The sequence below is a fragment of the Microtus ochrogaster genome, chromosome 2 (genome assembly GCF_000317375.1).
Source record: "Microtus ochrogaster isolate Prairie Vole_2 chromosome 2, MicOch1.0, whole genome shotgun sequence".
Taxonomy (NCBI): domain Eukaryota; kingdom Metazoa; phylum Chordata; class Mammalia; order Rodentia; family Cricetidae; genus Microtus; species Microtus ochrogaster.
The window spans coordinates 48267738-48293806 of record NC_022010.1 but is presented as its reverse complement, the minus strand read 5'-3'; the positions used below and the strand labels follow the sequence as shown (position 1 = coordinate 48293806).

The following is a 26069-nucleotide window of genomic DNA, read 5'->3' as shown; positions in this document are numbered from 1 at the left end:
TATGGATCCTGTCACGCAGTCTTCATATCAATCCATAATCTTATATTTCTCCAATAAACAGAAAACTGAAGCAAACAGATGGATTTGTTCACTGTCTGCAATGAGCAGATAGCAGACTCAAGTTCATCTGACTGCAGAGTTTCTGTTCTTAAAAATGTACCACTGGCATTAGATCTCTTAAAGGTCTTGTCACTCAAGTTCAAAAACAGCATAATGGCAAATAGTCATATTTGTTGAGGCACTGAATGTTTCTGATGGCTTCTGAGAACAGTGGTACGGAATATTTTAAGTAGGAACTGTTCCAGAGAGTTCATGATATTTCGTTTCCATAATTAGAGGGTATTAGACACTGACACTCTTGAAAAGCTATGCAAATCAATACAAGATTTGTATTAGGAAAGGACTATGGCTAAAGACAGTAGAGAATTGGAAGAACGGGGAGAGACAAATGAGGCTGAGAAATATGGGTTTTTCCTAGCTGAACAGAGCTAGAGAGACAAATAACCCATAAATCACTCTTGCTGCTACTGAAAAAAAAAAAAAGAAAAAGATAAAAACCTTGTAAATTGCCTCAGCTTGGCAAAGGTTAAGAAAACAATAATGTCTTGTCAGTCTAAGCTAGTGAAAGAGCTGATTAGAACAGAAGGCTTCTGCTTCATGGCTAGAGAGGACCACATAAGGATGCTCTTGTCTTGGTGCAGACAGGATGTCACTCATGTCTTCTGCCTTCACACTGGATTTGAATTTTTGTTCCTGTACTCTGGCTTATTCTCTAAAGCTCCAGTTGATGGTTTAAAAAGAACTAATAACGAGTGTGGATATTTGTAAACATTTTAACATTTAACCCCTTGTTACCCACCATAAAAGTTAGTAGTGCTGTTAACTTTTGTTATTGTCACTACAAAACAAATGCATATCTTTGCCTAAGTGACACAGTCTTCCTGCATCTTGGTGAGTTAAAGCTCCAGGGGTCAAAAGGCTGGGTCTAAATAGAACTGCTCCAAGCCCAAGAAAAGCAGTCAGTCTTTATAGTTTCTATTACCTAGCTCAGAGTATTATTTGTTGATTGACTCTTGCTGTCAAATTCAGTTTGAATGGTCATTTTGAGAGTTAGCGTCTCTCCTTACTTTGTCCATAGTTGTAAAACCCAAACTGCTTTGAACATCCTTTACCATTGTTTTCTTGAGAGCTCGATTAGAGGATCTAGCAAGGGAGAAAAGCTACTCCACCCTTACCGAAGACTGCTTCTGTGTATTTGGAGGAAGGCTGTGCTCTTTGATGGAGCATGCAGCTTCAGGAGGGAGGCACATGGAGGGAGGAAGGGAATACCCACCTAGTTAGCCACATCAGCCGAATCAACACTGGTGATCAATAGGGTAACAGATGTCTCGGCCAAATTGCCCACACATCTACTCGATTGTTTTCTTAAGAAGCTGCTCTTTTGTAGATCTAGCTACACATCTTTATTGACTTTTCCAGCTCTCCACGTTACGACTTCCTCATGTCTATTCACACAGAGGCAGTATGTGATATCAGTAAGTACCAACAAAATGGAAACTGGTTACCGCTTTATACACTTAGAAGTCAAATATGTGTTACCACTTCTTTCTCAGCTTTATGAAAAGTCTATGAGGACTTTGGTATTTCCTCTTTCAAACCAAAACCACAAGCGCTCACGTGTTCTACTTTGTCAAGTTGTGTTTGGTTCACTGTGAACATGCACTCGTCATCTTAAAGCAAGCCTCAAATTTTAGCAACAACATCTAGAAAAAGTTGGCATAAACGCTGGTCGTATCAAATTTCATTTTACACTGGTTCTTTGTACCATGAGTTTTCCACAGGGATATATGCTCTTAATGAGGTTATAAATTTGTAAAATCTTTAAAACATAGAATTTAGAATTATGTGTGAAAGTACAGTATCCTGGCAGAATAATACCTCTTAAAAAGCCCTTGGAAACTCTTCAGATATTTAGTATAAAGACATTTACTTATTTTTATTTATAATAATATGAAGTTATTCCTGAACTATCCAAGAATATAGAAATGATTAAATAAACTATGTCATATTGGTGTACTTGATTTTCAAAACCAGCATGTCTAAAGAACAGTTAATGTAGTGGTAAATGCTCACCACAAAATGTCAGCTACAAGAACTGGAAATTAAAAGCATATGCTAGATACTTAAATTTGTTAAAAATGTTCTCTAAAATGACTAAAAATACATGTTTATAATTGTTATAGTTTCTTAATGATGAAATTCTGCCAGTACATACAAATAGAAATATTAATAAAAATGTGACCTCTAAAGAGAACCAATTAGTAGAAGATTTTAAGAGTTTAAAGATTTAAAAATGCTTTTAAAGATCCTTGTCTGTTTGGTTTTTGTTTTGGTTTCTTACTATAGGCTGCAGTTAGTCTCTCTTGGCAAATGCCTACATGGACATCATTTAACTTACCCTTTCAGGGAGGCTTTGACTGGATGCACATAAAGACAGAACTTAAATGTCAGCCAGTTCGGTCTCCCTCCGTCCTTCAGTGACAGTCGGTCCACAGGCACAGAAGACTTTCAGATCACGAAATAGAAGAACAAGTCAAACATCAAGCCAACCTTTGTAAACCGTCTCACAAATGTAAAAGAAGAATGAAGACAACATATTTGCAAGTGGCTTGCATTCTATACATCACTTTTACATGTCGTTTGTTTCATGTGATAGCCTAGGTTGTTTACTATATACAGGGAACAACTCGTCTTGAGGCTGAAGGTGCCTGTTAGTCCTGCAGTCACTAAGCTCAGGCCTGTGTCAACATTAAACCCCTTTATCTTATCATATCACAGTGTGATGGATGAGTATGTGAAAATCTATTTTAGAATATGCACAAAGAACTGATTTTAATTGCATGCTTAAAAGCAAATATTTGAGTTTTGTCCTAGAAGGCCTGAGTTCTGTTTGCAGTTCTGTTATTGATTGTGTGCCGAACCATACTTGGTATGTTTTTGACTTGTCCTTATGACCCCTGGCTTTTTATCTGAAACCCATGGGAGCTATGACATTATTTAATTAATTAACCCTGTACGCTTTTTTTTTCCTTTTGTGGGCTTGCAGTAGGCTGAATAAGGATTTTTTTTTTCCCTTTTTTTGGTTTTTCGAGACAGGGTTTCTCTGTGGTTTTGGAGCCTGTCCTGGAACTAACTCTTGTAAACCAGGCTGGTCTCGAACTCACAGAGATCCTCCTGCCTCCGCCTCCCGAGTGCTGGGATTAAAGGCGTGCGCCACCACCGCCCGGCTGGAATTTTTTTTAAAGCCAATGGTTATTCCCTGCTACATGATAGAGAGCTGACAATTATTAACCAGTTCCTTCGATGGAAGATTATATATATATTAAGGTCAGGAAAAAGCCTGACGAAGATTTGGAAGGAGGGATAATTCTCTAATCTGCTTGAAAGTTTGCTAGAAAGAATATAGTCGGGACGCGGTGTCTCAGCTGTGTTCTCATAATGAAATTCTAACTCCTGGGTTGGCAAATAATAAGGATGTCGCTGTCAATCGTCTGATGAACCTGAAATGGGTGATAGCTTAGGTTATTTGGTCTAGGACCCATTATCTCACAGCAAGTAGATGGGGGAAGTTTGCTTTTGCTAATATGAACAGTTGCTTGCCTTGCATTATGGGAAATCCCGTGTTATCACTCTTTCTACGCGTAGTCTCTCCAGCTGCTCTGATATTTGCTGAGACTCCAGCCTCACTCAGGAAATTAATACTGCCTTGCTTTGTCTAATTAGCTATTGAATAACTGATTGTCTTCTGTTCTAATGGGGCACACCCTAGTGACTCTCTTAATATATTTCAAATTATACTCAGCTTTCCTATGAGATAACCTTCCATGAGCGGCCATCCCAGAAGGCTTTGCTTTTCATATTCTTTGCCCTCCAACTCTTAATTGTCTTTTAGTTGCATCCAAACTCCTGATGAAAAATTTTTAATGTTTTATGCCTATACTTGAACCTGACCATAATTAACTTTCTTAAATATCAAAGACTTGCATAATGAGATTTCTCTGGTTTCCCAAAAAGAAAGATACCAGCACGACTAGAAAGTTTTGGAGCTTTCAGATAAGACTGATGATCTAAACCTCTGTTTCCAAGCTTATGTATGATCTTGGGCTTAAGAATTCACTTTTTTCCCCCTCAGTTTTACCACGTATAAAATGAGTTATCGGTAACCACTGTATAGCGTGTCTGTGAGGATTCAACGAGGAGCCAAATGTAAGAAATTGACATAGATCTAGTTTACAGTAGATGCTCGCCAAGAAACAACAAATTTGATGATTACACTGCTATGGCTAAACTGTATCCCTCCGCCTAAGTTCATACTTTGAAGCCCCACCCTTACCTCAGGAAACAAGTTCCTTTGGAGCTGGAGGCCTTAAATTCAAACGAAGCCGTTAAGATGGTCTTGACTACAGTTTGATGGATGTCATGGGATGAGGGAATCTGGACACACAGAAACCTAGGGTTCTGGCCTCCAGACAACAGACTAAGCAAGGCACGGAGGAGGTGGCCCGGTGTGAGTGAATTAGAGCTTCAGAAGAAACTAACACTGCTGATACCTTGATCTTAGAACTCTAAATTCCAAAATGGTGAGAAAATACATCTTCTTGTTAAAGGTACCCAATCTGTCCTATTTTGTTGTAAGAGTTCTGGCAGATGAATCACATATGTTCACATTTTCCAGAATTTCTGACCAGCCTCTCCTATTCTAGTCTGTCCAGACCTCTGGTCAGTGATAGGCAAGTGAGTAGGAATGCGGTCCTGTAAATCATTCCTCGATTGGAGGACGAGATTATCTCAAGTGATCATGGGCAGAGTTCTTTCTGAGCCTTCAATTTTCTTTTCTGTGCAATGTGGGGAGAATGGCTACCTGTCTCAGAGTATAATGAGGAGTAAACTGATGAGGCGTTTGTCAGGTCCGTAGCTTCCGGTGTTTGGAATGTAGGTGACATCCACCCCCTAGAACTTTACATATGCAGTATATCATTCACGGGCTTGCTTTGATCAAAGCCCAGCCAACTCCACCAATCCTCCTTTCTAGTTAGTGTCACACAAGTATATATTTTGGGCTATTATTTGATTGCCTTTTGGTGTGGAAAAAAATGGCTTTGATCAGCCTCATAGTTGGCTTGAGCCCAAGATTATGACCCCTTAAAGAGAGTTGTCACATGCTTCCAACACATATTCTAAAACTCCTTCCGGTTTATTGGTTTCATCCAGTGCTTTAATTACTTTGTTGCAAGTATCAAGCTCAGACAGCTTTTCTTTCTGGTAGCTCTTTATACTTGCCATGGAGGTAGGAAGAAGTCAGGGTTTATTCAGAACTCCACTCAGGCCAATTCCACAGTGTGATGCTATTCCTCAAGGGTACTTGATCCAGCTTTGGCATTTTCCCCTGTTGTTTTAAAGATATATTGTACGCTCTGATCTCATTTCTGCTGCCAAATGGCTTATAGAATAACACCCCGTTGCTTTTTAATTCAGGATGGAATGTGCTTCCACACATATTTCACCATGATTCATGGCACAAGGTTCTTCTGTGACAGTGGCCGATGCTGCTTCCTAGCATCCAAGGTGCCTTCTGCTTTCTGCCAGTTCCTATCTTCACTTATAGTCTGGGCTGTCATCACCATATTTTTTGTGCACAGGAGATTTTTCTCTCTTTTACCCATTACAATTATCTTAAAATTTTCACATTTGTCTTTTATTCAAGTTAATATATGCTGGGTACTTACCATGTATATGTTATTGTAATACTGTAGATTATTGCTAATATTTAGAATAATGCCAGAGAGTCCTAAGTATAGTAATTCATTTTATTTTTAATTGGGTTTGTGTGTGTGTGTTTATGAGGATAGAAGCAGAGTCTTACACATGTTAGACAACTGTCTCACCATAGAGTCATATTTCCAGTTGTTTTAAGTTTCTAATATTTAAGTTGGAACCATGTATGCATATATATACACATATATACATATTTAAAATGATTTACTGATTTTTATTTTATATGTGTTGGTGTTTTACCTGCCTGCATGTCTGTGTGAGGGTGATGGATCCCCTGAAACTGGAGTTACAGACAGTTGTGAGCTGTTATGTAGGTGCTGGGAATTGAATCCAGGTCCTTTGGTAGAACAGCCAGTGCTCCCAACTGCTGAGCCATCTCTCCAGCCCGGAAGCCTTTATATATTTTGACATGACTTTCTCTTACATTTTATACCTATTTGTTGTTCCAGCTGGATGACTGTGTGCTTTATTACTTTAAAAAAAGAAACTCAACAGGTTGTTGAATTCCCTTTGTGATCTTCAGAAAAGTTTTTGTCAATCTGTTTCACATGCTTTTCCCCTTCGGCCTTTTGTTTTATAGACTACAGACCACCACCTAGTCTGTGATAGTGCAATGCTTGTAATGAGGGATTCAGGTTTTGTTTGTAAACATTCCTTCTCTTTTTTCTGAACTGGGATATCTTCTTTCTTCTCTTTCACCATAAGACCAGACCTCCACACGCTATGGACCTGTCTTCATTCATTCGGTGCTTAAGGAGTGGCAGGTAGGTCAACTTTTGCTGAAGGAAAGAAAATCCTTTAGCTTGCATTGACACCCATGTTTGGAGTGAACAATGGGCCAGAAGGAAGAAAAAAAGGTGAGAGAAGACAGTTAAGGACAAAGATACATATTGTTAGAAATCTAATATAGATAAATTCTATATTAATTTAGAAGCATGCCAAGACTTAGTTTATAACATGGAATTTGTTTTACACTTATTTTTCACCCCTCCCAATCTCCCAATTTTTGGTATCATTTTATAAATCTTTAATTGATAGTCATTAACTAGTCCATTGTTCAAAAACCCTCAACTGTCTTTTGCAAGTTAAATATTGTGCCAGGTACTAAATTAACTAGAAGCACAAGATTCCACTCCCGCCCTTAAGAACGTTACTATCTAGTTGTGACAATGAAAGCATAAAGGAGGTCACAAAGAAGTAATGCAAATGTTGAGGAGTGAAACACTCAAAATGAGAATGTGAGCATTGAGCTGAGTATCTGAAAATCCGAGCGCTATTCTGTCACCATGGTTCTTTTGCTTTGTGCCTGAGTAACTCATATAACATTCAAATGTCCTTTTTTCCTTCCTCTCAACTCTCCTCTGAAAGAGAAAGGGGGGGGGGGGCTGCGAGCGTCGTTCTTTATCTAAGATATAAGACAATAAATATTTGGGATGATTACTAATGGTCTCTGTTGTGTTGCTCAGACTGAAGTATACGGTTGATTATGGACCCTAAGTTGCCTTTTAAGAACAACCAGTCGGGACTCAGAATTACGTCTTCCCATGATGGTGGGTTGTTTTATTTTCCTGTATGGAATAGAGTATTTCCCAAAATTATCCAAATGAGAAAAAGCTTAAAATGCATCTTGACATGGGTGGAGAGAAATGTTTCCTTGAAATTTTAATTTGTCTCTGTGAAGAAGGGGACCCGTTGGTCTATTTCATAGGCTGTGCAAGGCTGGGCAGACAATTCCTTAAGATCTGGAAGCTAGGATTCCATCGAAAACCAATTCATTTTGGTACAGGTGACCTGTTAAGCCATTAGGAGGCTAACAGTTTGTAGGGATTATTTACAAATCCACGTTAGACGCAGATAGCAGGACGGCGAAGGGAGCCCAATAGATGCACCTGGCGAGCAGGAAGAGATTCAGAGAAAAAAGGCTGAAAAAAAAAAAAAAAAAAAAAGCCCAGATGACAGTGTGGTCCAGAGCGAGACCCAAGGTAACCTGCCCTGCAGCCTCGGACTCCAGGAGCGCCAAATTCTCCTCCTTGCGAGCATTCTATTGATTCAGACTTGCGTCCTTCAACAGGTAGCGCCAATTACAGCCCCCAAAGCACGGCGCCAGGGCATACTGGCTAGTAAGGCTGTCAATCAAAAACCTCACCTACTTTCCTAAATTATCCCCCTCCTCCTGTCACTGGCTTTTCGACCGACCTATCCCCAAACTTCTTTCCTGCCTGGAGTCCCGGGGACTCAGGTCAGTGGAGCTTGTCATTGGCGAGAGGATGTCCCGCCCTCTGGCGCCTAGAGGGCCCCGCCCCCGCCGCGAGAGGCTGGGAGAGGGAGGAGGGCGCGGGCTGGGGCGGGGCCTACCCCCCACGGCGGGGGCGGAGCCTGCGGCAGACCCGCCCTCGCGGTTAGGACCTCGGAGAGCGCCAGGCACCGGGACCAGAGGGACCCGAGAAGCGGCCGGAGCCGGGCTGGACCGTCGCCCGCCTGCGAGCCCGCAGCCTCCGCGCCCTCCGCCTCACGGGCTGGCCGGCGGCTAGCGGCGTCTGAGGAAGGTGCTAAGTCTGGGGTCCCGAGGGACACCCGTGCCGTCCCATCGCGGCTCGCTCTCACACCTGTGTGCGTGCTTGTGAGTGTGAGTGTGCGTGTGCTTGTGTGTGTGTGTGTGTGTGTGTGTGTGTGAGTGTGAGTGAGTGTGTGTGTCCCCGCGCGCGCACCCGCTCTGCTGTCTGTGAGGTGCATGTGGCGTGCGCCGCTGTCTGTGAGGGCTCCGGGGCTCGCTGCCCGCCTTGGTAGCCCCGGCGCCCTGCTCGGCAGGAGGGAGCGAGGGAGCCAGCTCTGCGCTCCCTGCAGGCTGAGGCGGGACTCGGGCCCGCAGGCGTCACCGCCGCCTCACGTCTCCCCCCGAGAGCCGCCGCTGTGCAGAAGAGGTGCCGGGCGGGGAGCAGACACGGGAGACCAGGGGCGGGAGAGGGACAGAGAGAGGAGACGGGGACAGGTGGAGGCAGGCGTCCCCCGCTCGCCCCTCCCGTTGGCTGTGGCCGTGAGTCACCCGCAGATGTTTTGGGGTCCGGGTTTTTGGGAATACGGGGTGAAAAAAAGCCATTTTTGCCCTATCCCCCAATTCCTGCTGAGAAAGAAGGAGCGTTGAAGATGATGGGGGGGGGGAGCCCCGAACATGGTGGCAGAGTAAATATTGGCTCCCGCACAACGTCGCTTTTTCTGATAATAAAATTTTCGGAGCTGACCCTGAAGAAGGAAAGCCCCTTTTCAGAGCGATCCAGAGGGTCTTGATCTGTTGGGCTCTGGTTTGATTGTATAATAATGATGATATAATGCTAATGACGATGGTGACACTGCCTTTTATTTTTACCCCAGTGCTGATAAAGCATAGCTACAGCTGGGGAGAAAGCCCTTGAAAATCTGATGTGTGAGGAAGGAAGACTGTTGCTCTCGGAGTTGTGCTCTCTTTATTTTATAAAGACATGGCTTTTTAAAGTTAAAATTCGACAAAATGAAGCCTGAGCCCCAATCTCCCCTAGACTACGTCCAAGGCTCATAAAATGGGGACTAGCTTCTCCTGTCTTGACTGATGAGAAGGTAAAGGCTTTTGCCCCTTGCGAATCCATGTTTGTCACCCCTTCTCTTTCCTTTTAATTTTTTCAACAGTGTTTAAAATGAAGAAGTTTAATTTCCGAAAAGTTTTGGACGGTTTAACTGCCTCTTCCCCTGGCAGTGGCAGCGGCAGTGGCAGTAACAGCGGTGGGGCTGGAAGTGGCTCGGTGCATCCAGGAGGGACTGCAGGGGTTCTCAGAGAGGAGATTCAGGAAAGCCTGACTTCAGACTATTTCCAGATTTGCAAGGTAGGTTTTGAATTGGCTTTAAGGCCTGTTAAATTTTTATTTTACTGTTGCGAAGGAACAAGGAAACACATGTAACACACACACAGACACACTCTCACACACTCAGGGCTGGAAATTGTTGGGGAGCCAGCCTCAAAGAGCCCAGTACTAGGTCAATTAAAATCAGACATCAACTTGGGCATTAATTTATTAAAATCAATGGTAGTTTAAAGAGAAGGAAAACACAGAAAAAGTAGTATCTGCAAGACGTTAAGGTCCAGTCAGTGGAGAAAAACATATTTGTATACGAGTAGTAAACTGAAGGGGACATGGAGACATGATAGTCGATTGGTTTCCCGTGTTGTCATCCGGAGAAGCTGACTGCTAATTCTATCTCTCTGTTCAGTAAAAGGAATAAGGCTCTTACCGAGGTGCTAGAATTAGGTAGGTAATAGATTAATGAGTCCAATAATAACTTTTAAAAAATTCTAGATATGAAAAAAATAGTTTAGACCCTTCATGAATGTACAGATCCTGTGGATTTAATGCTTTTGAGAAGTTGCAATACTCATAAAAACTCCAAAGTAATCGCTGTTCTGGTTTTGAGAGAAGACATTTTAGGCAGTTATATTTTGATTTTGAGCTTCTAATAAACAAGCAGAACTTTGGACAGGGAAAGAAAATGAGATTTTAATAAAACAGATGTAGCACTACTACATAAAGATATTCTAGTATCACTTTGTAAAGTGATATATATGTATATATATATATATCTTTTATTGCTCTTTTTGGGGGTTGCCTTTGAGTATAATTTTGATATGATTTATACAAGGAAAAAACTTTAAGTCAATTTGTATGATACAAATGAATCTAGTTTTATAACTGTGTTTGAATATATCATAAGAAAAATACTAAACTTTAGAAATTGTAGGAATTAAGTGCCAAACGATTTTATACTTCAAAAAAGGAAAATTTTGCAAATTCTTAATTTTGTAGTAAACAAATGATATATAATAAGGTTTTAGTCATTATCTCAGCTCTTCCTGGAAGGATTATTATGAAATGTTAAACCTATAGTCATTAGTTTACTTAAAGCTCAAGCTTATTTAGAAGTAAACATATTTAATCAATTGTATGAAATCTGAATGCAATAATGATATCTCCCCTTAGATGATATAATAGATATTATATCAGCGTAAGGAAGAGCTTAATATAATGGTCATGAAACAAGGGTGTACAAGAGTCCTGGAAGCCAAATTTGAATTGCTATGCAGGGGAATTATATCTTAATTCTCTATTTCGTTTCTATTTCCTTTCCCACATTCTGAGAAAACTTCCTTTAATCACCTCAATTAATGAATCCGATAGTGATACAGAAGAATTTTATTAGAGATAAAATTAGAACAGAACAGGTAGACTTCTAAACCAGATGTTGGGTAGCCGAGGCTATAAAGCCAGGAGAGAAAATTTTAAATAAGAACAATTCCAATGTGTAAAGACAGGAAAAAGAGTTCAGCACGTGGTCTCCTATAAGCTCATTAAGAAAGGAATGGCCATGGCTAGTGGCAGGAGTTAAGTGTGTGCTATTTCAAATGCAGATGGCATGGTAGGAAGAGCACTGGCCTATGAGCCAGATGAATCAGACTTAAAACAAACCTGCATCTGACAGCCATACTATCATGGGAAAGGTATTTTTCTCCCTGGAACCTTGATTTCTGCAACTGTAATATGTGATTTATGTTTTCTTTATCTAAAAGAAAGTTTATTAGAATCTGAGGACAAAATGTACCAGTACACAAGTTGGAAGGGGTGATAAAATATTTATATTGGTTTTTTGTTTGTTTTTGTTTTTCAAGACAGGGTTTCTCTGTGTTGCTTGGGAGCCTGTCCTGGAACTAGCTCTTGTAGACCAGACTGGCCTCGAACTCACAGAGATCCGCCTGCCTCTGCCTCCCAAGTGCTGGGATTAAAGGTGTGTGCCGCCACCACCCGGTCATATTTATATTGTTAAAGTTAAAAAAAAATCACCTTGTTTGTAGCAGAACAAATACAGCCATTATATTACATTTAATATAATATAAATAATAAATAAAAATATATTATGTATGGCAATGAGTTTTGAATAATGAGGCTAGGTAGCTGTATCAGATATGCACTAACAGTACTGAAGTCACCCCAAATAAGGGAAACATAATAGCTTCTTTGACAAGGACTATAGTTAATTTTGAAAAGTGATTATCTAACTATTTTATAGGTAACATAGTCTATAATGAATATATAAAATGGATTAAGGAAATCCAAAATTAGAGCCATTATTGAAATGAGAACTTCACTTAGACTTACTGATTAAATGTACAAAGAACATTCTATTCTGAATAGTAAGAAGTCAGCACCCTTTGTGTACTTTTACCTTTCCATCATGGCTAAAATTAAAGTGGAAATCTAGATCCTGTTTTATTGAACTGAGTCCGCTCACCCCACTATCTGATGGAGAATCAAATCCTATTTCCTTTGTAGTTCTGCATTTTATGCCATTTCCCCTCCCCAGTACTTGTTCATTTCGTCTTATTTTCTTGATTTGTATCTTGAAAATACATTCTGATTTCCTTACTTCTTATTTTACCTATTATACTTCATTTTGTTGTAATAATGTTATTACCCAAATGCAATATGATTTGCCTGGGACAAATTCTATGTTAGTTTCCATAGAGCAATAGTTCTTCAGAAACAAGTCTTGTTCTACTCCAGTAAAATTGATTAGAACAAATAAATGTGGTGCTTTATTGGCTTAAATTGATCTGAAGAATTATAACAAGTTATACAGCCAATCAATACTTTTTTGTAGTTTGTGTTTTTTGTGTAATACTGTCCATAAGCAGGTATAGGCATTTGTTACCCTGTAAATGTGAAGCTAAACTCTTTATAATAACTGAAAATGCTCACGATCAGAGAAATAGGCTAATGCATCAGTTTATTATAACCCGTTTCAAGTTCAATATGTGCACTCGAATGCCCTCTTGCTCAGCTACTTGCAACAAACACAAACCACCTTTCCTGAATATGAATTCTGTGCAACTCAACTTGAAAACACTGCTTTCTACAACAAAATTTAGCTTTGATTTTCTTATAATTCTCTTCGGAAAGGTGTCCTGTTACCTTCCGGCTCGTATTTATTTCCTTGGTTTCCTAGGTATATTGTATTGCTCCAAAGCATCATATTGTCATATATCTAATGCTTCTTCCCATTTCTTGACTTCATTTAGAACATCTCTTCTCCTTCAGCATTCATAATTGGAGAACTCTCAGTTAGCCTTTACCATATTTTTTAGTTTTGACCACTGCCCCGTTCACTTTACTTTTTAAAATGTTGTTGCCTCTATACTATGAACATTCTGAAAAGCAAGTGTGTTTTTTTGCTTCTATATCTCACTTAGTTATTACAGACGAGTGATTCTCAATGAGTTCTAGCCTCACTCCAGTGTTAGGGAATCAAAATATGCAGGGATAAGGCCCACAACTTGTCATTTTAATAAAGGCCCACAAAAGATTTTCAGGCACAGTAAATATTGAGAACTAGGCCTTGATGTGCTTTTTAACAGAACAGAACATCATAAACATCATTGGTTAAGGCAAAAAACTACCAACAATTATGTATTGAAACAATTCTTTTTATTTTATGTGTGTGGGTGTTTTGCGAGCATTTATGTCTACACACTGCTTGTGTGCCCCAGGTCTATGGAGACCAGAAGAAGGCACTGGATTCCCAGGAAGCAGATGGTTGAGAGTCACCATTTTGTTGCTGGGAATCCAACTGGATGCTTTCTTTGTAAGAGCAATCAGTGCTCTTAACCGCTGGTCATCTCTCCAGTCCAAAGATTTATTTTAAGTTATGTTATGTGACTATCTCCATGTGGGCTTGTGTGTGTGTGTGTGTGTGTGTGTGTGTGTGTGTGTGTGTAACCTTGATTTCTGCAACTGTAATATGTGATTTATGCTTTCTTTATCTGAAAGAAAGTTTATTAGAATCTGAGGAGAAAATGTGGGGAAGCCAGTATACAAGTTGTGAGGGGTGATAAAATATTTATATTGCTAAAGTAAAAAAAAAACCACCTTATTTATGTCATTAAAGTAAAAAAAATGTGTGTGTGTGTGTGTGTGTGTGTGTCTATCTCCATGTGTGTTTGTGTGTGCCTACAGAGGCATTGGATCTATTACATGTGCAGTTATAGTAGGTTGTGAACCATCTGACATAGGTTCTGGCAACCAAACTCAGGTCCCCTAGAAGTAATAGACTGTGCTCTATTTATTTTTACTGAAAACACACATAATAGTAAGCATTTTAATTTGTTTATTTGAAAACATAAACATGTGCCACTTTACAAATCACTAGAATAACAAATATAGTTTTGGTTACTGAGAACTGGTTCTCTGAGTGGAATTTCATAAATTCTATATGTATTTGTCTTCCATAGCCCATTACAAATCAATCTGTACAATTTTTAACTTTTATTTATTCAAGTGATATAATATGCTTATAAAGCAAACCTAGTATCAAGTCATATATTTTGTATATTACACATTTTTTATTCTTATGATCCACATCCCAATTTGATGTTTTTATTAGAGAGTAGTTTACTAGATTTTAGCATTTAGAGAGCCATTAGTTTCCATGTGTATACTTTACAGAGAAATGAGTTTTTGCTAATATTACTAGCAGGTTGATTAAGTTAAAATTAGTTTGAGAAGTATTTTATTGTACTTTCATAATAGCCATGTAGGGAAGCCACAGGAAATACTATCTAAATTCTATGGATAAGATAGTAGAGGTCAGAGAATTTAAAACCTGAGTTTTCCCAAAATAGCTAATAATTTCAGTACCATTTTTAGTCCTTAAATCCAGGTTCTTTTGGATTTTTTATTTGATGAGAAGCCAATATGATAAATTCTTAAGGAATCTGGAGACTTTGAGAAGGCAGAATATTTCCTTAACTCTTCATTCAAAACATACTTTAAATATAATCAAATCCCTCCACTTCCTATTCTGATACCTTGATCAAAGCCTACAATATTTCCTGCATGGGCTGCTACCATATAGTTTTCTGTGTTCTCCCCGATTTCACTCGGGCCTCACTATAATCTCCTCCCTTTCTCTCCCCGCCCCTTGAGCCAGGGTTTCTCAGCTTTGGTGCCTGTAGTGGAACTAGTTGTAGATTAGGTTGGCCTTGAACTCACAGAGATCTGCCTGCCTCTGCCTTCCAAGTGCTGGGTGGGATTAAAGGTATGTGTCACCACTGTTTGTCTTAATCTTATTTCTTAACAGATGGAAGAAAACCTTTTATTACTTAATCATATACCATTCCTATTCAAACTCTCCAATGGCTTTCAGTTTCTCTTAAAAGTAATAAGGGTAGGCATGGTGGTGCACACTTTTAATCCTAGAACTTGGGAGGCAGAGGCAGACAGATCTCTGAGTTTGAGGCCTGCCTGGTCTACAGAGCTAGTTACAGGACAGTCAAGGCTACACAGAGAAACCCTGTCTCAGGAAATAAGAAAGACAAACTTGAAGTTCTACTATACCTTCTAAAGCTTCAAATTATCTGCCTCTTTGTAAAACTATTTCAACTGCTATTTCTTTTATACTGTATTACCTGTGTTGTCCTTCTTGCTGTTTCTCAGACATAATTTCTACCACAAGGCTTTTTATATTTATTCTTTACTTAGAACTCTCTCCTTCCTACCTCCTCCTAGATTCCTAAACAATGGCTCCCTTTGCCTTATCTGCTTCCTTCACACCATTCATGGCTGTCTGTTAGCATATCAGAGAGGGCCTCACTGGGCAGTGCTCAAATCCTTTACTCTGTCCCGTGTTAGGACGACTCTCTCTTGGTAATTATTAAAATTACTTGTTAGTAAATTATATATAGATATTAGTAAATTATACACACACATATATGTGATTTACTTTGTGTGTGTATGGGTTGTATACTTCACCTCTACAATATAAACTCATGAAGACAGGACTTTATTTTTCATATGTACATCTATATATGCATATATATCTGTTACTGATGTATACAACATCACTTTCCTCGTAAAACATAGTCAAATATTTGCTGAGTAAGTGAATGAATGAATAGGACCAAGGAAAATATTAGGAGCATACTCAGAAAGAAATAGATCTTATTTTGAACAGTTTCTTGGAACGATTTCTATGAAATACATTTTATAAAAGAAAGAAAAAAAATTGAGCCGTGCCATGGTGGCGCATGCCTTTAATCTCAGCACTCGAGAGGCTGGGGCAAGCAGATCTTTGTGAGTTCAAGGCCAACCTGGTCTACAAGAGCTAGTTCCAGGACAGGTTCCAAAGCCACAGAGAAAGCCTGTCTTGAAAAACAAAAACAAAATTAACAAGCAAACAAAAAAACAAAAAAAAGAAAGAAATTAAATCATTGAAAGAGGGATTCTACATTATGAATGTGGCATATATTTTTAAAAATCAGTGGGGAGACTATAGATTAAGTTTATTTCAGGTTTTATTGTATAGAATATTAAGAACATTTTTTTGTTTCCAAATGATCGGTGAATGGTTTAAATTATTAGACTGATAATCTTAAGCACATGAGATGTTCCAGATCTAAGATTTTTAAGAATTAAGGAAATGACAAAAGTCAGATATAATCACTAAAGTTCTGAATAAACTCTTAAATTAGCTAACTCACTGTTTACCAACATTTATTATCATGATCTTTTTATAAATGATAATGTCATTAGAGCTAATATATAAATAACTAGTGTAATTTCTGATCCATGATCATGATCCTCATATTAGATAATATATCAGATTTTCCAAGCAAGAAAATAGACATAAAAGCAGAAATGGAAGCATGGACTGTAGGGGCTCGGGTATTTAGAACTCTGATAGATCCCTTCCTGCTGCCACTTCCTCAGGATCTCAGTGTCTCTTCCTCTCCCGACGTCATATGTTCCACACTTGTGTGCTTACGTAACTGAGATTGACACAAGGACATAACCCTAGTTCCAAATTTCTACAATCTTTGTATATGAAAATAACTATATAAGATTCCCTGAAAAGTATTGACTTTTCTGTGTTTCTGTAGTTACAAACTGGTGGAATAAAACATAGGATTACTTACTATGGATAAAGCATCTGACAGTGGCCTTATGCTTCTGTCATAAAAATAGCAGTAGAAGAGGAATAGCCCTGAAAACATTATACAGACTGAGATGGTTCTTCTTATGTACTTAGGAATAAAGACATGTATGTATATACAGAGATTATATGTATGTATATAAAATTAATGAAAAACGATGGCATGAATGTGGAAAAAGAGCAAGGAAGAGTATGGGATGTTTGGAGGCAGGAAAGGGAAAGGGGAATGATGCAATTATACTATAATCTCCCAAAAGAGAGGAAATACTGAAACATAACGGTGATGGAGGAAAATCACAAGAATCACGATATAATCAGGACTGAGATGTCAACATTCTTAAAAACCAGAAATAAATCAGGTTTTAAAAACTAATGAAAACCAGGTTCTTCCATACCACAGACTACCTATTTTGCTTATTTTAAGAGCATAGGAGTATAGGGGATGCTTGAGTAAGGGATTATAGACATATAGGAAGTGTGTTAATAGATTTTAAAAGGCACCATAGAGAACAGTTTTTACAAAAGATCCTTTGGTGTTAATATATTATTGATAAGTAAAATTAATGAACTCATTTAGTATGGCATTTCTGATGTTCGTAAAAACTAACAGTGCAGTCAATAGTTCTTTGTGTATATCTTAAAAGAATTAATTTAAAATATTATATAAACTGCAAGCATGCTTATCTATAGGATTATTTACTAGTAATTCTAGTAATTAAGTGAAATACCTATTTTTCTATTTTTCTTTCTTTTCCTTCCTTTCTTCTTTTCTTTTCTTTTTTTTTTTTTGAGGCAGGTTTTCCCTGTAGCTTTGGAGCCTGTCCTGGAACTAGCTCTGTAGACCAGGCTGGCCTCACACTCACAGAGATCCGCCTGCCTCTGCCTCCTGAGTGATGAGATGAAGGGCATGAGCCAGTACTGCCTAGCCTAAATACCTATTTCTTAAAGTTTTGCATATTTTCCCAGACATTCTTCTGGCTTCGTTTGAAGATGTGCTTGCAAAAAAAGAGACATAGGATTAAATCTAAGCTTACTTTCATTACTATAGTGATTATATTGATTTACTAAATTATAATTCTGGAACATCATTTGCATGATCATTTAATAGCCACAATCAAGTGTGGAAGCATATGCTTGTAATAATTACAGCACTTAGAGATTGTTTACAGAGGATCACAGTTTCAAGACCAGCCTGAACTATATGGTGACACCATGAAGCTCCCAATCTATTAAATAAACAGGTAAATCGGGGCTGGGAAGATGACTCAGTGCTTAAGAGCCCTGGATCTTTCAGAGGACCCAGGTTCAACTCACAGCACCCACATGGAAGGTCACAACTGTCTGTAACGCTAGTTCCACAATCTGATACCCTCACAGACATACATGCAGGCAAAGCACCAATGCACATAAAATAGCAGTAAGTACAGCATTACAAATTTAAACAAATTAAAAGCTGTTTAACAGCTGTAAATAGCACTGATTATATCCAATAAAAGTCTGAATTAGTATCCTTGGTTAAAGTCTTTAAATTGAGGTTTTTTTTTTTCAATAAGAGAATTAAAAATTTTATTCCTACATATCGAAATGATTTTTATAAAATTTCTTATTTGCAGTGATACTTTTTAAATTTTAAATGGAGATAATGTTTCTTAATTTATTTTTGATACCTGAAGGCCCAGTTTTCTAAAATGTGTCAAATTCTTGTATTTAATAAGTATTTAGCCCTTTTTTTTTTGGAATCATTCTTAAGTTTCTAGATAATGCTGAGTTTGTTTAACTTTTAGAAGACTAAATATAGAAATTATTATATTTAAAAGATTCATGGAAGGTAGTTGTAAACAATAAAACTTAAAAATTTAAAAAGTATCCTGTTGAGCACTGTGATAATTGCAGAGAGAATGAAGTGAAAGATAAGTGGTCACTGACGGAATAATTTGACATTTCACGATTTAAAAGAAGGTTTTAGTTCTAAATACAACTTTAAAGTGATTAAAATATGTGTTATTCTCAGTCAACCAAATATGGAAATGTTTTTAGGGAGTTGATTTACTAACACAAATAACCTACAGTGCTTTTCTGGACTTCTGTATAAGAGGGGAGAGTATGATTTCATTTCTTTTGAAGGTATTAGATTGTCAGTTGATATTGATAATTCAGTGTACTATAGATGGATTTTAACTTCCCTTCTGAATACGTGATATCCTTTTAGTCTGAACTGTTCTAGGGGTTTATGATGCTACTGTGGGGAGGCTTTACTGAGCATGCTCGAAAACAAGAAAAGACTGTGATAGTCTCCATGAAAGTTTGAGATCATCTGTTCACATCGTTTTCCTCCGTTCTCCTGTGACTCTTAACACTGATTTCACATTTTCCATCTCCTCGAATGTTCCCCACTGGAAACACTTTCCCCAGACTCAATATGACTTCACAAATGACTGTACTGCTCAAAATTCGCAAGTGCTTTTGGCTCTCAGATTTATGGTCAGGGTTTTAGTCAATTCACATAAACAAATTAGATTGAACACTAAGCAATGCAATCAATTTTCTTGACAGCAAACTAATTTCGCTGCCTTTATTTGGGGGAATGGATCAGGGTTCTAAAGTCACTGGCATAACAGCAAAAACACTTGGAAAATGATGATTTTCTGTAACAATTCTCACTTTCTAAGGTGTTAGATATGTTTGTTCCTAGAATTATCATTATAAAATGTTAGTTTTGTTTATTTAATGAAGATATATTTAAGTTCCTAATAAGATGTTGATTTTATGCCAAAGTAAATTAGAGTGGGATAGGTTCTTTAGATTATGTTCAATAGTATTAATTTTTCCATATGAAATATGTTACTAGAAAGGGATAGGATTAGATTCAGTTTAAAAACCTCTTAATTGAAACAATATAAAGTTTGACAAGGACATTTAAAACAATACAACACTTAAAGTTATAGATTCATAGGATAACAAATTGGTTAAAGTCTGCTTTAATTCTAACAGATTTATTCTACATTATAACCAAGACTCAACTATCAGGGTAGATACACTTGAGCCGAACTGGGTGGAATTAACCGGATGACCAGAACACAGATGAGGGATATATTTAGACTTACTGAGCTCTATTTACAAATAGTATGTTTATCAAATACATTATTCAAACATTCTTTACTCTGCTTTCCTATTAACTTGTGGTATTTTCTTTAATGTTTGTTTTTCTATACAAACTAAAATTCCTCTAACATTTGAGGCAATAGTTAACGTGTTTATGCTTTATAGTAGCTACCCAGCTTAATTTGATAATGTCATTTATTTTTATTTATCAACTTAAAATTGTTAGTTAATTTTTTTGCATATAATGTATTTTGATCATATTCTTTCCCCTCCCCCTACTCTTCTCAGATCTCCCTACCTCCCCATCCACCTAAATTTATGTCCTCTCTCTCCAAAAAAATAAAAAAATGCAAACAAACCAAAAACAAAATGAAAATTAAAATAAACCAAAATCAGACCAAAAAATGCCAAAACAAAATGAACCCCTCCCCCAACAAATAAGCAAACAATGAACTTGGCATCCATTTAGTGCTGGCCAGCTACCGGTCATAGGGCCTGCCGTGGAGTACAGCTGATACCCCGTGACTCTCCTTTGGAGAGAACTGATTTTCCTCCCAGGCAGGTGCCAGCTGCAAATAGCTTCTCGGTTAGGGTGAGACTCTGTGCTCTTCCCATTCTCAAGAGCTGGGATTTTGTCTAAACCTGTGCAGGACTCGTGCGTACTGTCATAGTCTCTGAGGTCACCTATGTGTCACTCTCGGTTCTGTCTATTTCCTCAGAGTCATCCACTTCCTCTGGCCCTGACAGCCTTTCTGCAGCCTTTACTGCATAGATCCCTGAGTCTTGAGGGGAGGGGTGAGATGCCAGCATGGCATTTAAGACTGAGTTCTCTTTCCACAGTGTCTGCTTGTGGGTGTCTGTGTTAATTCCCATCTGCGGAAAGAAGCAGCTTCTCTGATGAGGGTTGAATGTGCACAGATTCTGAGGGTTTTCTATGACATTCTGAGTTTTTCATTTCCAATTTTATTTCAACTTGGGTTTTCTTTAATGACTCTATTTCTTTGTTAAATTATGCTTTCATGTCTTGAGTTGTTTTTATTACTTCATTTGACTGTTTGTATTTACACAGTCTTCATTAAGGCATTTATTTATTTCCTCTTTAAGGTCCTTGAACATACTCAAAATTGCAATTTGAAGCCCTTGTCTTATGCTTCAGAAAAATTGCTTTTTCAAGGCTTATTGCAAAAGGGTTGCTGTCTTCTGGAGGAGACATATTGTCTTGGTTTTATGTTTCGGTTTTTGCATTGAAATCTAGGCACCTGGAATCATGACCTTTGAAAAGTTTTTTTGTGTAGATATCTGGTTTCATCTTTATCTGGTGGGAATTCCATTCTTTGGGTAATGTTGCCCACACTGAGTACTAGCCAATTGTGGTGGCTGTGGGATCCCTGGTACAGAGTGGTTTTGTGAGTCAGTGTGAGGGTGACATCATTTATTATGTAAGCATCATAGATTTATATATCACTCTATACCAAATACTTCAAAAATAAATTTTCATATGACAATGTATTTCTTCAGGCATTCTGGCTGCTCCCCTTTACCCACTTTACATTCCTAAACTGTTTCTCTCTCTCTCTCTCTCTCTCTCTCTCTCTCTCTCTCTCTCTCTCTCTCTCTTTTAACCTAGGTCTTGCCTAACAATCTCTTTTTCTATTATTAGTGCATATTGATTATACAGAGTATAGGTCTCACTGTGTCTATTTCGTATTTGCATACAACAGTGGTTCTCAGCCTTCCTAATGTTGTCACCCTTTTAGAGTTAGAGTTCCTCATAGATGGTGACCCCCACCATGAAATTACTTTCATTGCTACTTCATAACTATAATTTTGCTACTGTTATGAATTGTAATTTAAATATCTTTGGAGATAGAGGTTAGTCGAAGGGTTGAGACACACTGATTGAGAAACCCAGGGTTTTAATTAGCACTTTATAATCCTTTCCCTTCCTTACCTCAGTACCCTTTGTCTTCCTTAATAGTCCCCTTCTACTTTAATGTCATCTCTTTTTTACTCCCCATGAGAGAAAACGTGACAATATCTTATTTTGTTTAATGTTATCTCTAGTTACATTCATCTTCCTGCAACCAATGTAATCTCATCCTGCTTTATTGATTCATAATATTTTACTGTTTGCCTATACTACAATTTCCTTTAAACATTTACTTACGAATAGGTATCTAGGCTCATCCCATAATTTGACCATTGTGTGTCAGTAAACAATAGATAAACAGATATTTACATTGTATGTTGTTTTTTTAAAAATTCCTTTGGGTATATGTGAAGGAGTGAAATGGCTGTGTTGTATGGCAGTTCCAGTTTTAGTTTTTTGAGGAACTCCCATGGTAACTAAGCTAATTGACAACATTCCAATACTGTATAAGAATTCTTTTCCCCTATATCTTTGTCAACACTTTAAATTTTTTTAGTTGATTTTTAAAGGTTAGTATGCAAATTAATGGACTTCATCATATATATGTGTGTATGTATATATATATATATATATGGGTGTGTGTGATTTCTTGTGTTTTTAATAATAGTTATTCTGACTGGGGTGAGCAGAAACCTCGGTGTATTGATTTGCATTTTCCTAATAGCCAAAGATAGTATTTTTCATATTATCGCTGGTCATTTTTACTTTTTTGACAAGAGTCTGCTCAGTTCAATTGCCCATTCGTTGATTGGATTGCCTTTTTTTGGGGTACTTGTGTTAAACTCACGACCTCATAATGCTAGGTAAGCACTCTGCTATGCATCAACATCCCCAGCCGTGTTTGTTCCTTTGGCATTTTTTGAATTCTTTATGCATTCTGGCTATTAATCTTCTGTCAAAAGAATGTCTGGCAAGGATTTTTCTCTCTGCTTTGGAGGTTGTCTTTGTTTCCTTTGCTGTGTAAGACTTTTCAAAGTTGATAGAATCCTATTTGTTGATTCAGGCTCTTATTTCCGGAGCTAATGGAGTCTTAGTCAGTGAGTTGCTTGCCATTGCAGTACCTTAAAGTGGTTTCCTACGTGTTTCCCTCTAGTATTTAAAAGTTTCAGGCTTTATGTTAAAAGTTTTGCTTTTTTCTTTTATCCATTCAAGTTTTTTTTCTTGTTGTAGGAAAGAGATATGATCTTTTTACTAGGAATTGACTAATTTACTAGATTTACTAGACACTTTAATTGGGCCTTCTTGTTCTTCATTATCATCTTTTTTTTTTTTAAAGAATGGATTTGAGAGGTAAGCACCCTTGTTTAAGCCATTTATATAATTTGTAATTAACAATTTATGTCATATGTAAATATTTACTTTTATAATTTTATACAACTTCCTCTTTTAGAATGGATCACATTATCGCTGCTGCCCTTTTTTTGTATTGACTTTTATTGAGCTCTACATTTTTCTCTGCTTTCCTCTCTGCCTCTTTCTTCCCATTCAACCCTCCCCCAAGATCCCCATACTCCCAATTTACTCAGGAGATCTTGTCTTTTTCTACTTCCTGTGTAGATTAGATCTATGTATGTCTCTTTTAGTGTCCTCATTGTTGTCTAACTTCTCTGGGATTGTGATTTGTGGGTTGATTTTCTTTGCTTTATGTTTAAAAACCACTTATGAGTGAGTACATGTGATTATTGTCTTTCTGTATCTGGGTTACCTCACTCAAAATAATGTTTTTTTGCTCCGTCCATTTTCCTGCAAAATTCAAGGTGTCATTAATTTTTTCTGCTGTGTAGTACTCTATTGTGTAAATGTACTGCATTTTCCTTATCCATTCTTTGGTTGAGGGGCATTTAGGTTGTTTCAAGGTTCTGGCTATGACAAACATAGCTGCTATGAACATAGTTGAACAGACGCTTTTGTAGTATGATTGAGCATCTTTTGGATATATACCCAAAAGTGGTATTACTGGGTCTTGAGGAAGGTTGTTTCCTAATTTTCTGATGAATCACCACACTGACATCCAAAGGGGCTGTACCAGCTTGCATTCCCACCAGCAATGTAGAAGTGTTCCCTTTCTCCACAACCTCTCCAGCATAAGTTGTCATCAGTGTTTTTTATCTTGGCCATTCTTACAGGATGGAATCTCAGAATTGTTTTGATTTGCATTTCTCTGAAGACTAAGGATGTTGAACATTTCCTTAAGTGTTTTTCAGCCATTTTAGATTCCTCCATTGAGAGTTCTATGTTTAGGTCTGTACTACTCCATTTTTTTATTGGATTATTTGTTCTTTTGATGACCAATTTCTTGAGTTCTTTGTATATTTTGGAGATCAGACTTCTGTCTGATGTGGGGTTAGTGAAGATCTTTTCCCATTCTGTAGGCTGTCGTTTTGTCTTGTTGACCATGTCCTTTGCTTTACAGAAACTTCAGTTTCAGGAGGTCCCATTTATTAATTGTTTCTCTCAGTGTCTGTGCTGCTGGGGTTATATTTAGGAAGTGGTCTCCTGTGCCAATGCATTCAAGTGTACTTCCCACTTTCTCTAGTTCAGTGTGGCTAGCTTTATGTTGAGGTCTTTGATCCATTTGGACTTGAGTTTTGTGCATGTCGATAGATATGGGTCTATTTTCATTCTTCTACATGTTGATATCTAGTTGTGCCAGTACCATTTGTTATTCTTTTTTCTGTTTGATATTTTTTGCTTCTTTGTCAAAAATCAGGTGTTCAGAGGAATGTGGATTAATATCCAGGTCTTTGATTCAGTTCCATTGGTCCTCCTGTCTGTTCTTATTGCCAATACCAGGCTGTTTTCAGTACTGTAGCTCTGTAGTAGAGTTTGAAGTCAGGGATTGTGATGCCTCCAGAAGTTGTATAGGATTGTTTTAGCTATCCTGTTTGTTTGTTTTTTTGTTGTTGTTGTTTTTTTGCTTTTCCACATGAGTACTGGTTTTTTTTTGAGGTCTGTGAAGAATTTACTGGGATCTTGATGGGCATTGCATTGAATCTGTAGATTGCTTTTGGTAAGATTGCCATTTTTACTATGTTAATTCTGCCTATCCAAGAGCATGGGAGATATTTCCACTTTTTGGTGTCTTTTTCATTTTCTTTCTTCAAAGACTTAAAGTTCTTGTCATACAAGCCTCTCACTTGTTTGGTTAGAGTTACTTTGAGATATTATATACTATGTGTGGCTATTGTGAAGGGTGTTATTTCTCTGATCTTTCCCAGCCCTTTCATCATTTGTGTTTAGGAGGGCTACTGATTTTTTTGAGTTAGTCTTGTAAACTGCTACATTACTGAAAGTGTTTATGAGTTGTAGAAGTTCCTTGGTAGAATTTGTGGTGTCACTTATGTAAACTATTCTATCATCAACAAACAGGGAGAGTTTGACTTCTTCTTTTCTGGTTTGTATCCCCTTGATCTCCTTTTGGTGTCTTATTGCTCTAGCTAGGACCTCAAGAACTATATTGAATAGATATGGAGAGAATAGACATCCTTGTCTTGTTCCTAATTTCAGTGGCTGCTCCTCTTTTTAACACCTGATAATTTATCTGAACTCTTTCTCTTCATCCTTTGGTCACCTTAATTTTCATGTATATTTATTCTCTTGCCTAAAGGTCCTTTTATTCTCAAATGATAGAATCTGAAAATGTTCAGAATTTTTCTTCTGCTATGACTTCCCTTTTCTGGGTGAGTCTAATATTTTTATTGATATCATTAACAGAAAAAAAATAGCTCTTTGAGTCAATTTCTGTTTTATGTACTAACTTCTTTCTGTAAAAACTGAAAACTTTAAACTTCACCATTATATAATCAAGGAATTATCCTTAATGCCTTTTTATCTCTAAAATTAATGAAGTAATGTCTGTCATTATGCAAATCAGGATCATACATTTGTTATAATTTTATTTTGTTTTAACATTTTTTACACTAATGTTTATTTTATTCCAAGAAAAAACTATAGATTTAAAAATATTATAGCAAAAGGTAAATATCAAGGAATGGCTGCTAAGAACTAAATATTTGAGAGTTGTTCCCTAAAGATAACGTAAGGAATAGCAAGAGGGAAGTGTTTGAGATATACTTTATACAGGATACACTTCACAGATTTTAATACTCAATTCAATGTATTTTACAGTTCTTCATATCTGTTTGGTCATCAGGCAACATAAAATAAAGGGTTTCTTAAGTAGTCTTAAATTCTCATC

At 37.5% G+C, this 26069-nt stretch overlaps 1 protein-coding gene across 9 annotated transcripts in view; it reads left to right on the top strand.

The window, feature by feature from the left end:
* Nucleotides 1-8239: 8239 nt before the first annotated feature.
* The window catches only part of Stxbp5l (syntaxin binding protein 5 like), a 250576-nt gene continuing 232746 nt past the window's right edge, over nucleotides 8240-26069 (top strand). For 8 of the 9 annotated variants that reach the window (XM_026785910.1, XM_026785901.1, XM_026785891.1 and 5 more), the window contains exons 1-2: nucleotides 8240-8381; nucleotides 9496-9689. In XM_026785910.1, coding sequence (XP_026641711.1) covers nucleotides 9504-9689 — 186 coding nt within the window. In that variant the 5' untranslated portion in view covers nucleotides 8240-8381; nucleotides 9496-9503. Of the gene's footprint in view, nucleotides 8382-8671; nucleotides 8870-9495; nucleotides 9690-26069 lie in introns of those variants that run through there. The other variant, XM_026785882.1, reaches the window with a different exon arrangement.